Source organism: Rattus rattus, chromosome 1 (genome assembly GCF_011064425.1).
Source record: "Rattus rattus isolate New Zealand chromosome 1, Rrattus_CSIRO_v1, whole genome shotgun sequence".
NCBI lineage: Eukaryota > Metazoa > Chordata > Mammalia > Rodentia > Muridae > Rattus > Rattus rattus.
In genome coordinates this window covers 5619098-5632458 of record NC_046154.1, presented here as the reverse complement: position 1 = coordinate 5632458, position 13361 = coordinate 5619098, and the positions used below count along the sequence as shown (strand labels likewise).

At 53.5% G+C, this 13361-nt stretch overlaps 1 protein-coding gene across 3 annotated transcripts in view; it reads left to right on the top strand.

Moving 5' to 3' along the window:
- Positions 1 to 13361, top strand: part of Morn1 (MORN repeat containing 1) — a 58927-nt gene that overhangs the window by 2015 nt on the left and 43551 nt on the right. For 2 of the 3 annotated variants that reach the window (XM_032893489.1, XM_032893485.1), the window contains exons 3-7: positions 732 to 830; positions 2079 to 2189; positions 3279 to 3369; positions 4069 to 4156; positions 13043 to 13139. In XM_032893489.1, coding sequence (XP_032749380.1) covers positions 732 to 830; positions 2079 to 2189; positions 3279 to 3369; positions 4069 to 4156; positions 13043 to 13139 — 486 coding nt within the window. The remainder of the gene's footprint in view (positions 1 to 731; positions 831 to 2078; positions 2190 to 3278; positions 3370 to 4068; positions 4157 to 13042; positions 13140 to 13361) is intronic. The other variant, XM_032893495.1, reaches the window with a different exon arrangement.

Genomic DNA, 13361 nt, shown 5'->3' with positions numbered 1-13361 from the left:
CTGTAGGAATGAGGCGAGTGACCCACCGGCAGGCTGTGTCCTTCGCACCATTCAGCTTTTGCTTAGTGTTCTCACCACACAGGTGTTTCTCATGCCTCCACCACCCACCATTAAGGATTATCTTACCGTAAGCAGGCACCAAGGCTCATGTCTACAGCTATTGTCAGAGCTGCCTGAAGAGTCGCCCACTTTTAAAGAATATTCTCCAGGGGCCAGAAAGATGGCTCAGAAGAGTGCTTGCTGCACTGCACTTGCAGAAGACCAGAGTTCAGTTCCTAGCACCTATATCAGGTAGCTCATAACAGTCTATAACCCTAGCTCTGGGGAACCTGACACCAACTTCCAGTCTTCATGGGCACTGGAGACTGGACACAGACACACGTGCACCACACACACACACACACACACACACACACACACACACACACACACACACACACACACACACACACGTCCTTTGTCCCCATGTGGATGGAGGACAAACAAGGTCTCATGTGCACAGCTCACGCCTCTGTGGTCACTTCAACGAGAGCTGGCGGTCAGGAATGTGTTGCTTTGTTTATATGAGTTTCCGCTATGTTGCCCAGATTAGCCCAGCCTCCCGAGTAGCTAGATGACAGACATGCACCACCACAGCAACTGAGGTTTTCACTTGGAAAAGGGAGCCCTACCCACATGGGTTGGGCTGTGGCCACTCCCACGAGCCGATTGCACTTTGTTTCTCTCACCAGGTCATGGGAAGCTATTGTTTAAAGATGGAAGTTATTATGAAGGCGAATTTGTGAATGGAGAAATCACTGGGGAAGGCTACCAGCACTGGGCCTGCTCAGGTTAGCATCGGACAGAGGGGGGCTGCTGACTCTGTTCCCATAAACCCTCCCAGAGTTTATGGCCACACAAAATGCTGTGTGTAAACAGGGAGAGCTTCAGGCTCCAGTAAGAGAGGATAGCATTCAGGCTGGGGCTAGGCAGTGTGAGGCCCACAGCCTGGACTGCCTTTATGCCTGCAGAAGGCCTAGTCTAGTAAAAGGGTGCCCTGGGGCTCCTAGGTAAGGGTTGGCCCTCACCTGTGTAGACAACTTGGTCTTCTCTATAACACCCGTTTGAAATAAAGTTTTATCATCCCAAAGTTACAGTTTTCTTCTACATTAAAAGTATGTTAGGAGCTGGAGAGATGGTCCAGTGGTTAAGAACACCGGCTGCTTTTCCCGAGGGCTTGAGATCAATTCCCAGCAACTACATGGTGGCTCGCAACCATCTATATAACATGATCTGATGCCTTCTCCTGGTATGAAGGTGTACATGCAGATAGAGACTCATACATAAAATAAATAAATCTTTAAAGAAATTTTTTAGACCAGAGGTGGTCACGCATGCCTTTAATGCCAGCACTTAAAATAAGCAAAGATATTTCAGTCATACTGCATCCCTGGATGGGCAGACTGCTCTGTGGCTTCCATGCCAGTGGCCATGGGTGTTTCCTGGAGCTTCGGGCTGCGTAGTTAGTCGGTTGTTAGCCCTGGGGGAACTTTTCTCTTGGACTTAGTGTCCAACTGTTTTTAAAAAGCCAGGGAATTCCTTCGCGGCAGTGCCACAGGCAGTGACTTCCTAGGCGGTCTGCCATCCCAGCCAGGGTATGGACACAGGTCCAAAGCATGTTCTCTTGCTCACTGTCCACACAAAGGGTAAGGTAAAGAGACAGATGCCAGCCAAGTGTAGTAGCACACACCTTTACTCCCAGCATTCAGAAGACAAAGCAAGACTGATCTCTGTGAGTCTGAAGCCGTCCTAGTCTACAGAGACAGAGACCTCCATCTGAAAATACCTCAAGCCAGGAGGTGGTGATACACACCTTTACACCTAACCTTTGGAATGCAGAGGCAGGTGGATCTGTGAGTTTGAGACCACCTTGTCTATAGATTGAGTTTCATGACAGCCAGAGCTATACAGAAAAGCCCTGTCTCAGAAAAAGTAAAAGTAAAGGAGAGAGAGAGAGAGAAGAAAATGAAAGTGGCTGGCGTCATCTCCACTACCATTGGCTGGGGCACAGCCTGATTCTTCCCTCTTATCTATCCCAGGAAACACCTACTCTGGACAGTTTGTTTTAGGAGAGCCTCAAGGACACGGCATCATGAAGTACAAAGCCGGAGGTCACTATGAAGGGGAGCTCTCCCAAGGCCTGAGGGAAGGTGTGGTACCCAGGGACTTGTGGGTCTGTGTGTGCTCAGGTGGTCAAACCACTAACCTAGCCTGTCTGACTTTGGATGCTGGAAAGAGGCAGGAATTGATACCCCCGTTTTCTGCCCACAGCGCAGATGAGCCCATCAGAGCCCATATACAGAGAGCCTTCCATGTCCTGGGACGTGTGTCACGCCCATGTCTGCTCTCTGTACTGTCTGTGCTTAGAGGTTAAAACAGTACACAGTTCTCTGTTGATAAGCATGGCTCCTACAGGCTGGCCTGAGGCAGGTCTGCAGTTTCAGAGTGAGTCACTCCTGCTGCTACAGCCGTGCTTCGACTAGATCCACTCTCTCAAGATCCCAGTGACACTGGGCTATCAGGCCCCTAAGGCCTGAGTCACTCACTTTATGTATAGTCTGCAGGCCAAAGAGGAGAAGGGGATGATTGAAGTTTCCCCTGTCCCTCTGGACACTGGGAAAACTACCTAACGCTGTAAATGAACCCAGCAGCTTCTAGTGTGTATGAACGTAGCGGGAACAGCCCTTTCCTTCCCCGAGTTTACTTGAGCTAGGGAACAGAAATACCCTTGAGTCTCTGAACTGTCCAGAAGCTGAGGTTGTCGACAGTTCAGCAAGGCCCCATCTTTATTCACATTTCCCCAGCCTTTCAGGTTGACAAGCCTTGCAGGGGAACGCAGGCAGCGCACTTACCGTGCTTACGGTACACAGAGTAATTCTGAGACAGAAACATTCAAGTGGACTGTAAGCCTCCCTCCATGCCGTCCACCAAAACCCAGTGCTTGTGGAGGGCCTTCTGTGAAGCCCCCATTGAGAACCTGTGGTAGCTAGTCTGGATCAATTTTATCAGCCCTGCCTGCTGACCTGGGCAGTGGCAGCTTCCCTAAATACATCCACCATTCTCGTCTGAACAGAGCTATCCAGCAAGCCTAGGAGGCCAGCAGGTCAACCTTCCAAATCCACCTCTGCCAGAATTAGGTGCAGGCCGGCCTCCTCCAGAAAGCTAAGGGAGGAGAGAGGAAGGGTCGTCACTGACAGGAGATGTGGAGTCAAGTTGGTGTGTTCTGGTTCCTTCGCCAGGGCAAGGGTTTCTGGAGGACCAGGATGGACAGGTGTACCAGGGTTCCTTCCATGACAATAAGAGACATGGCCGTGGGCAGATGGTCTTTAAGTGAGTACGGGTTTTGGAGGTGTAAACTGCTACTCAGGAACAAGAGTGGTCCCTTACCTCCTGGAATGCTGGTGGGCGTAGGGGTCTGTGTAGGTAGATTTTGTAGAAAGCACCAACTAGTACCCAAGCCTTAAATATGTTTTGAGCCTTTGCTGCTTTTCTCTGTATATATGTCTGTGTGTATGTATGTCTGTCTCTGCCTCCTACCACACTTGTTGAAGCCAGGGTGTCACAGCCAAGAATGGACCCCAAGGACCTGGTTTGAGTAAGGATGCTGCTCAGCGAAGCTGCCGTCTTTCAGGCAGAGGGTTAGAGACCTTAAGCCCGTGCTCAGATTCCAGGTGGATTATTACCCAGCACCTGCCCTTGAAACAGGCAGAGTCACCTCTCCCATTTCCTCCTCTCTGTCAACTCCCATTCTGAGTGGCGGAAGCCAAACATGTCCTGCACAGGGCCCAGCATGCTCTAGAAAATGGGTCCTGCCATAGGGGGTTGGGGGGCGGGCATGCAGACATGTCCCCGCCTGTCACCAGCCCTCCTGAGCCGGCTCTGGCAAGGCAGGAGCTCGCAGACCATCTGTTCAGGGCCTATTTTTGCCTTGGCCCCGGTGTGCTTGCTGTGCCTGGTCAGAGGAGTCAGTCTGAGTCACTGCCACCACCTGGTTCGTATCCTCATGAGGGTCCTGTGCTGTGCCCTCAGGAATGGTGACAAGTACGAAGGTGACTGGGTTCGAGACCAGCGTCAGGGACATGGGGTGCTGTTCTGTGCTGATGGCTCCACATACAAGGTACAGTGGAAAGGCGGGACCGTTGGAGGCCTGGGAATCTTGATGGTGTTTGCCCACACTTCATCTGGCAGTGCCCTGGACGAAATAGACTCACATTCAACTCCTCCTCACACCCCACCAGCACCCTAGCGGCTGCCCTTCCTTATACTTACTACATCCTCAAGTAGAATGAACCCTGGGCCACAAGGGAAACCCAGGTCTGTCCAAATGCTTTATCTTGTCCACATGGGGGGCATGAGAAACTGTGGATTTTGTGGGCAAGAGACAAGACTATACCAAGGCTCTTATGAGAAATGTGAAGCTATCGGCCAGGAAAACTAGCTACCTACCAGGAGGGGCACAAGAAGAAACAGATTGCAATTGGGCCTGTCCTGGGACAGGGCTGGGGCTGGTTCCACCGCCCCTGGGCTGAAGGCAGGCCCAATCCTAGTAGGAAGTAAAAGTGTGAGGCCCTTACAGGATCCAAGGCTGGACCTCAAGTGTTGCTGCTTGCTATGACAGTGATGCGAGTTCTGCCGGGGGTTCCAGCAGGAAGGAAGGACAGGCTTAGACCTCCAGACTCCCAAGAGTCAGACTTCCTCGGCTGTTCCTTTCGTGTGTCACGGTAACCAGGATGATGTGATCATATTTTCCCAGATTTCTCAAACGGCAGAGTAACCGCTGGAAGGAGCTGGCCCCTGGAAGCAGGAAGAGGCCAGCCCAGTTCATGCAGAACTGGGAAGAAGGGTAGCCACAGCTCTACTGTGGGACTCCTATAGGAAATGCCCAGATGCAAGAGTGGTCCCTGTGGCCTCAGAGAACAAAGCCTACTTCTGCAGAGCCTTCAGCTCTCCCTGCTGAGCGCTGGCATTGTATGCACTGGCTAGGGAGGAAGGTTCAGGGCCTGGCTCCTTAACAGAAGTGGAGTGATGTATGGCAGCTCCCAAAGATCTGTAGGGCTACAGAGAACCCAGCATGGGTGCATGGGTGCCCAGACCTGTGCGCAAAACACAAGAGTTACGTTTGGGTAGATCTCAGCCGATGCCTGGGTACAGTCCCCGTGCTGTGATAAAACACCGTTACCAAGAGCAGCTTGGGAAGGAAGGGGCTTTTTTCATGTTACACTTCCTAGTAAAGGTCATCACAGGAAAGTCAGGACAGGAACCCAAGGTAGGAACCGGGGGGCAGGAACTGAATCAAGGCCTCAGGAGAGCACTACTTACCGGCTCCCCAGGGCTCACTCAGCTTTCCTACAGCACCCAGTACCACCAGCCAGCCGAGGGGTGATACTTCCCACAGTAAGCTGGGCCTCCCACATCAGTCACCTGGGGAACACCCTACAGACCTGTCTTCAGGCTAATCCTACGGCAGCATTTTCTTAATTAGGATCTGCTCTTCTCTGTTGTGTCAAGTTAACATAAAAACTAGCCTGCAGGACTGTTCTGGTCAGGGCTGGTGGGGGTCTGTGTGGACACTGTCCCCCTGCTGGCCGAGAAGATGCCTCTGATCTGTGCCTGAGACGGTCTGTATACCATCTGTACCTGCTGTTGTGACCACTCAGCAGTGCTTCTGCCTCCTCCCCATCTTGGGGCTCGTCTTCAGAGGACCTGCCTTGACAGCATGTCCAAAGCAGGATCAGATCCAAGGCGTGCGCAATGGGAGAGCACAAGGTAAAGAGGACCCAAAGGAGTCACTTACTTCCTGCCTGTCCTGCAACCTGACAGAGTCCGCCATGACCCTAGCCACATGTCACACAAGTGTCTTGTTTCCAGTGAACAAGGCCAGGGCTGTCAGTTACCTCTTCCCTGCTAGCCACTTCCAGTCCCTCCACTCACGGACTCATGAGTCACCTCTGTGAAAAGACCGTTTGCCACGTTTTATAGGTAGGAAAACTGAGGGCCGGACATAGCTTCCCGGTCCACAAAGGGGCAGAAGAGCTTGTAGCCTCGGCACCCGAGCTTAATCCAGTACCCGACCCTCTTTCCCTGGGATTTGGGAGAGGCCTTGCCCCACTGGGTCCCTCCAGAACCCATCGTATCAATGGATAATCTGCCATTGACAGCCTAGAAAGAGACCATCACCACCACCACTTAGGCAGGAAGAATAATGAGAGGTTTTGACCAGTTCCCGGAGGCGGTTCTGTTTCACATGTCTTCAGACCTCCAGTAGGGCTTCTTCACTGCTGGCCACTAACCATCAGTGGCTGGGGTTTGGGGCTCTGCCCAGGCCTTCCTTTCTGAAACTTGAAATTTGTGGTGTGCCTCACTTTCACCTGCAACAGCCTGCAGTGTGTCCACCAGGGGGCAGTCTAGACCTGCTCACCGGCAGCATGCCCAGCCTTGGATCCTTGCTCCAAGTTAGAGTGGAAATGCACTGGGCTCTAAGCAGGGAGGTCTTGAATGCCTAAGCAGTGAACACAAGCCGTGAGACTGCCACATAGGCTAAAACTGCTCAAGTTGCCATGGCTTTTCCTCCTGTAGCCGGAACCTTGAACTCCACAAGACTCACAAAGGTTTCCTCCCTTAGAAGTGGGACTGAGGATTATGTACCCTTCAGCTCAATTCTCAACAGCCCAGTCCCCAGCATCCTGTGCTGGTCAGCAGGAGCAGTGTTGAGGGGAAGGGACATGTTGGCCTCTGGCTTAGAGGTGCAGGGCACCACAAAACCAACAGCATGAGCTGAAGCAGCCACCGAGGAGTGACCAGAGGATGCACTTGTAGACAGAAAGGTCACTTGTTTTTTCAATGGCCTTGGGAAGGCTGAGGAACTTTCTTCCAGGGTCTTTTGGACACTAAACAGAAAAGGGCACCTAGGGCCATGAGGCCAGGCGACACCACCTGGGAATCCACAGTGGGCCTCCACAGTGGCCAGCCTGACACAGCTCCCACTGACCTGCACTGCAAAGGCAGCAAGAGGGCTCACTTGCCCCCAAGTGAGAAAAGATGATCGCCAGGCCGTCACTCAGCCCTCATTAGCCAAGGGAGGCTCTCTAGCTCAGCTGATGACCATCTTCACTGAGCTCTCTCACATATGGACCACTACCTGTGTAGAGTGGAGACGTCAGCCAAAAGAGGCCATGAGGTGGCAACACTCATGAAACCCGCTCCCTCGGGACACCACTGTTCTTTATGTTGTCCTTAGTCACACACACAGACCAAAGTGTGCCCTCTTGTCCAGTTTTAAGTGTCCAGTCCGGTGGCATTAAATGCTTAAATTACTGTGTGACTATTACCACCGTCTGTCCACAAAGTCATCCGTGTTAATAGACTCTGGCCCCTTCAACCCAAATTTCCCATTCCCCAGGATTTCCTAGCACCCACCCTTCTGTCTTAATTACTCTGAATCCTCTGGGGACCCCATGGATGGACTTGGTCCTTAGAGGCTGGCTGTTCTCACTGAAACACATGCAGGAGGCTCCTGACAACCGTGTGTCACATCTGTATACATGTCCCATTTCCCTCATTCATGCTTTTCAGTGGGCACTTGGACTGTTCCCCTCTGGGCCACTGGGGTCAGTGCTCTGAGCATACACGTGCAGGTCTTTGGGTATATAGACCCAGTGATGGAATGGCTACACCGTGTGATAATTGTATTTTTAACTTTTCCACAGTGGCTGCACTATCGAAGTTCCCAACAGGGGAACCAACGGGTTTTTATTTCTACAGCCCCGATCCACACTTATTTTCTGTTTTTAAAGCTACCATACTAAGGAGAGGGAGCCGTTTGATAGCTGAACCCCATGCACTGCCTTTGCTGTCATCACACAGAGCTGGCTTTTGTTCCTGCTTGACATTGCTGCAGCGGCTCTCAGTGCTCTGTCCCTCCCAGCTCGTACTGTCCTGTCACCTGTATATGCCTGTTACCATAGGTTCATGCAGGGAAACATCTCACCCTTTCCTTTGGACCCTCAGGCAGGTGAGGTAGGTAGCTGTCAGCTCTTCAGTCCTCAGTGTCTCTAGAGAGCAAGCCCCACACGCAGAGCAACCCTCACCCCTTAGACCCATCAGCATCAGCTTCTTATGCCAAGGCTGGTTTTGCATCCTGAGAAGACTGCAGGGTGGCCAGCTTTTGTCGGTCAGCTTTGCTTTTCTGATCTTGACCCTAGCGTCCATCAGAGTTCCCCATCAGCCACCTGTAACTTCAGCCAGTGTTCCCAGGTTGTGAGAAAGAAATCGATCCAGACCCTGAGCAGACGTTCTAGGTGAATCTGCAGCTCCCCAAGGCAGCTGGCATGGCGGGCATAGTGATGTGGCTCCATCTGCATCTTCGGTGGGCGCCTAGAGTGGCACATTGAGCAAGTTGATGTGGTGAGGCCTCGCCCACGGCCAGGGCATGTCTGTCACCCAAAGCTCTGGTTTCCTGAAAATCAACATTTCCCGTGTTGGTTTTCCCAGAGGGCAGCCTGCTGTCTGGCACACCTGTGCACACATGGAGCAGGTGGCTAGCCTTATGGGTTCCTTCACCTGCTGCAGTTCCCAGCTTCCCCTTACCTGGCATGTCTGGAGAGCCCCTGCATGTCAGCAGGCAGGTGCAGAAAGGCTCTGTGGTGTCCCCGCCTCCCTATCACTTGTCTGTGCCACTGAAGACCATCAGAGGAGTGGAACAATGGAGCACCCATGTCCAGCACAGGTCAGCTGCCCCCCAGAAGACCATCAGAGGAGTGGAACAATGGAGCACCCATGTCCAGCACAGGTCAGCTGCCCCCCAGAAGACCATCAGAGGAGTGGAACAGTGGAGCACCCATGTCCAGCACAGGTCAGCTGCCCACCAGAAGACCATCAGAGGAGTGGAACAGTGGAGCACCCATGTCCAGCACAGGTCAGCTGCCCACCAGAAGACCATCAGAGGAGTGGAACAGTGGAGCACCCATGTCCAGCACAGGTCAGCTGCGCCCCAGAAGACCATCAGAGGAGTGGAACAATGGAGCACCCATGTCCAGCACAGGTCAGCTGCGCCCCAGAAGACCATCAGAGGAGTGGAACAGTGGAGCACCCATGTCCAGCACAGGTCAGCTGCGCCCCAGAAGACCATCAGAGGAGTGGAACAGTGGAGCACCCATGTCCAGCACAGGTCAGCTGCTCCCCAGAAGACCATCAGAGGAGTGGAACAGTGGAGCACCCATGTCCAGCACAGGTCAGCTGCCCACCAGAAGACCATCAGAGGAGTGGAACAGTGGAGCACGCATGTCCAGCACAGGTCAGCTGCCCCCCAGAAGACCATCAGAGGAGTGGAACAGTGGAGCACCCATGTCCAGCACAGGTCAGCTGCCCCCCAGAAGACCATCAGAGGAGTGGAACAGTGGAGCACCCATGTCCAGCACAGGTCAGCTGCCCCCCAGAAGACCATCAGAGGAGTGGAACAGTGGAGCACCCATGTCCAGCACAGGTCAGCTGCTCCCCAGAAGACCATCAGAGGAGTGGAACAGTGGAGCACGCATGTCCAGCACAGGTCAGCTGCCCCCCACCATGGCCCCCTCAGGAACCGTCTTAGCAACAGTTAGTGCTACACTGGTGCCTGCTGCACGTCCACATCCCACAAAATATGCCCATTCCACACCTGACTCCTTCCTAGGAAGACGGTCAAGACCAGTCGAATCCAGCACCCTGCAGGCCTACCATTACTGGGATGCAGACGAAGCTGCCCACCGTCCCTGCAAGCTGGAAACGAAACTCCATAACAGCTGCAACCCCAGGAGAGCCCAGATAACCCCCTCACAGGCATCACCCAAGAGCACCAGAGGGTCCAAGGCTTGGCCGCTAGTCGGTGATAACCGCCTCCTCCATACCATAACACCATGGAGGCTGACTCAGAAGCACCCCAGGGCTTTTTCATCCCAGGAAGGACCAAGATGTGCAAGAGCAAAGAGGCGAACGCATACTCGGGATGGACTTGCACCCAAACCCACATCTATGGCATGACCACCACAGAGCCATTACTAATCCAAGTACTGGGAAGAAGACAGCATGGGTTAACTGGGAAATGCTTCCCACAATGAGGGGGGCCGAGGGCTTCTTTCCTGCAGTGTATCACACTTAGTGTGCTCACTGTCACAGATGTGGGGTGCACCTGTGGCAGGGCAGGAATGGGACTGCGCTTCACCCTCTGGGATCACTGTAACAGTCACAGAGCAGACACCCTCTTATCCTGGGTGTCCTTTTCCTGACACCTCTTCCTGACTGGCTCCTTGTTTGCTGTGTGTTTGCTTGGTTTGGGGCGCACATCTGAGCCCTAAGTGACTCTTCATCATCTCCATCATCCTCGTCTATCCCGTGACACACATCCACCCTCCCATGGGTGTCAGGCAGCAACTGGGCAGAGGAGGAGAGCCGGTGTCTCTATACCCTGGGGCTTTGTGGTGGTAGCGTGGTGCCCTCCTCCTCCTCCCCATGACTGAGACTCCCAGACTGGTTCCACACCGAGGATTGCCTGACAGCCCTCAAGTTTCTCTGGAGATTCAGAGTGGGAGACCTGGGTGGAGGCTAGCAGACCAGGACCTGTCAAGCTGCCTCCTTGGGCTGTTTGACAAGGACACCATGAGAGGGTGTGCAGGACCCCGCCTGACACTCCAGGAATTAAGATGTTAACATTTTAAAAGTTAACATTTTAACAGTGTGTATCGTATCGCCAAATACAGAATTTATGATACCAATCAGGCAAGTCCATAGGTGAGTGTCTTGAGTCTCCTGCACACCTCTGTGTCATCCAAGTGCTGTTTTGAAGCCAGCAACACCAAGCAAGCTCCAGCGCTTATCATTTGGGCTCTGATTGTAGCGTGCAGTCCACTGGCCACCTACCTCGGGGACTGTGTGGGATGTTGGATGTGGTGAGCTCAGCTGGCTGGGTTAAGAGGCTCCTGGGCAGGCTAATGCCATCCGTGGCTCTTCACCCACCACTCCCCGGGCCAGCAGGCACCTCCAAAACACTGCTTGTCACTGTCTAGGTCCTCCTTTCTGGCCACATCCTTCCATGGTAACTTCCATGGCAACTATCCCATGAACAGACACACCTGGCCACATACCCTGTCCTGCCCACGTCCCTTCTTTCTGAAAGCCCACACTGGCACTTTCCAGAAGCCCAAGTGAGCACAAGAGAAGGACAAACTGCCATTCTTTATCCTCCAGACCAAGAGCCTGGGACACAATTGAGAGTCCACCAACCAGAGCCACGGTGGCCCCTCCCGTAGCGTTCACTCAGAATGCTCGTCACCAGCCGTCTGTGTGCTGCTATCACCCTTGAGAGAGTTGGAACAGAAAAGAAAGAGATTGGATTCAGGGAGGATGTAATCATAGGAGGGGCTGGGAATGAATGCTGCTCCTAGGGAGAAGCCAGGAAGCTGAGGCTGGCCTGCTCTGTGACACACATGAATTCTCATGCAGAGAACGCCCGTGCTGGGGGAGGGTCACCCCACAAGCTTGGAGCCAGGCTACCAAGGCCTCACTGTATTTGGTGTAGCCTGTGATCTCTAGAGCCAGCCTGAGAGCTGCCCTCCTAACCAGCTCCATCCACATCTGCAGCGACCAGAAAGGCCAAGTGGGATACTCTGAGCATGAGACTGAGGGATCAAGCAAATGGTGGGGTGGCTACCATGTGCTGGGATGCTCACTGTCCGCTGAGCATGCACCATCCAGGAATGCAGCTGGTACAGAGGCTTGGCAATAAGGATGGGTCTCCCTGCACTCTGGGGTTTCAGTGTGGAGGAACGGAGCCATGCCCAAAGCACCTTGGAGGCCTCACTCGGGTGACTTGGCAACTCTCAGGATGAAAACCCATCCACATCCCAGAGGGGCTTATACATGGCTGAGCAACCATGCCCCTGCCCACGTGCTCCACAGCTGGCTGCTGACCTCTCTTGAACTGAGAGGGGCCCCTGGGGCTGCCTGTTGTTTGTGAATGAGGTTTAGAGGAGTGAGATTTTCAAGGACAGCATCTGAGACTTTCAGGGATAGCATCTGTGAGTACCTACTCTCCTCACCTAGCCAGAGGCCTCTCTGCATTCCTCTCTTTAGATCCAGCTGTTCTGTGGTGGCTGAGCTCTCAGCAGCCCATGAGAAGCTTCTTCCCAGGTTGTGGGACTCTCAACTCCCTAGGGAGGGCTTCGACCTTCTCACCGTCTTTGCAACCACGGCCCCTCAGCGCCTCTTGACTTGTGTGAACTCCACCACCCCACCCACTTCCCTACCTTGTTTGCATTCTCAGAGACTGGCTAGTGCTCCTTCCATCACTGACTGTGTGGGAGCCTGGGCTCCCTGCAGAGGGAGGTCCTGGACAGGGTAGGGCAGCTGGTGCCCAATTAACTTCAGCAGGAGAGTGAATTGAACCAAGCCTGATGTTGGCTCATTTCCCCCATACAAGTAATTCATAATCAAAACTCCATTTGATCTTGAAGTTTTCTGTGGCGCCAACCCTCCTGCTGTTACTATTGCTTGTGAACCCAGGAGTACTACAGAAGAGGCAGAGTGGGGAGCGTGGCAAGCAGCACCCCACTCCCACCCCGAGGTATATGTGTGTGCTCAAGTTGCGTGTTTTAATTGCCTTTTCATTAAAAGCTCTGGGCATCAGAACAACCCACCTTGGCCCTACCCCACTGTAGTCACAGGTTCAGGTCCCCTCGTGATCAGCTAAGTGCCACATCTTTGTGCTAGGAGGCCTTTGTGTGCAGCGTGCCCGAGCAGTGGTGCTTTGTTCGAGTGGTGTGCACTGTGCTTTTGTTCCTCTCTTTCCCGGTATCATTAAATCCCAAGGGGAGAACACTTAGCAAGGCAAGCCGGACCCTTCCTAACAAGATGCAGTGCCTCCCCCTCCCCCTAAAGAAAGGCACAGTAACCCCACAGCCTCGGGGGCTCCTGTAGTAAAGGGTCCCGGAGCCCCTTGGAGCCACCCTCTGAGGCTACCTTGTTCTCCCGGCAGGGACAGTGGCACAATGATGTCTTCAGCGGGCTTGGCAGCTTGGTCCACTGCTCAGGAGTCACCTACTGTGGGATGTTCATTAATGGCCACCCAGCAGGTAGGCACTCCCAGCCCTCCGTGGGTTGATTGTGTTTGAACCTGGCCTCATTATATCTCAGGTGGCCTTGGGCAGCCACGGGGAAGGACCAAGTTGGGGTGGAGTGCAACATACAACCCAGCCCTTTTCAGGGAAAGCGTATTCGAGTTGATTCGGCAGACCTTGGACCCGAGGGGCTTTGCCACAAGCAGGGTCTCAGACCTGTGGGCTCTCCCAGCTACA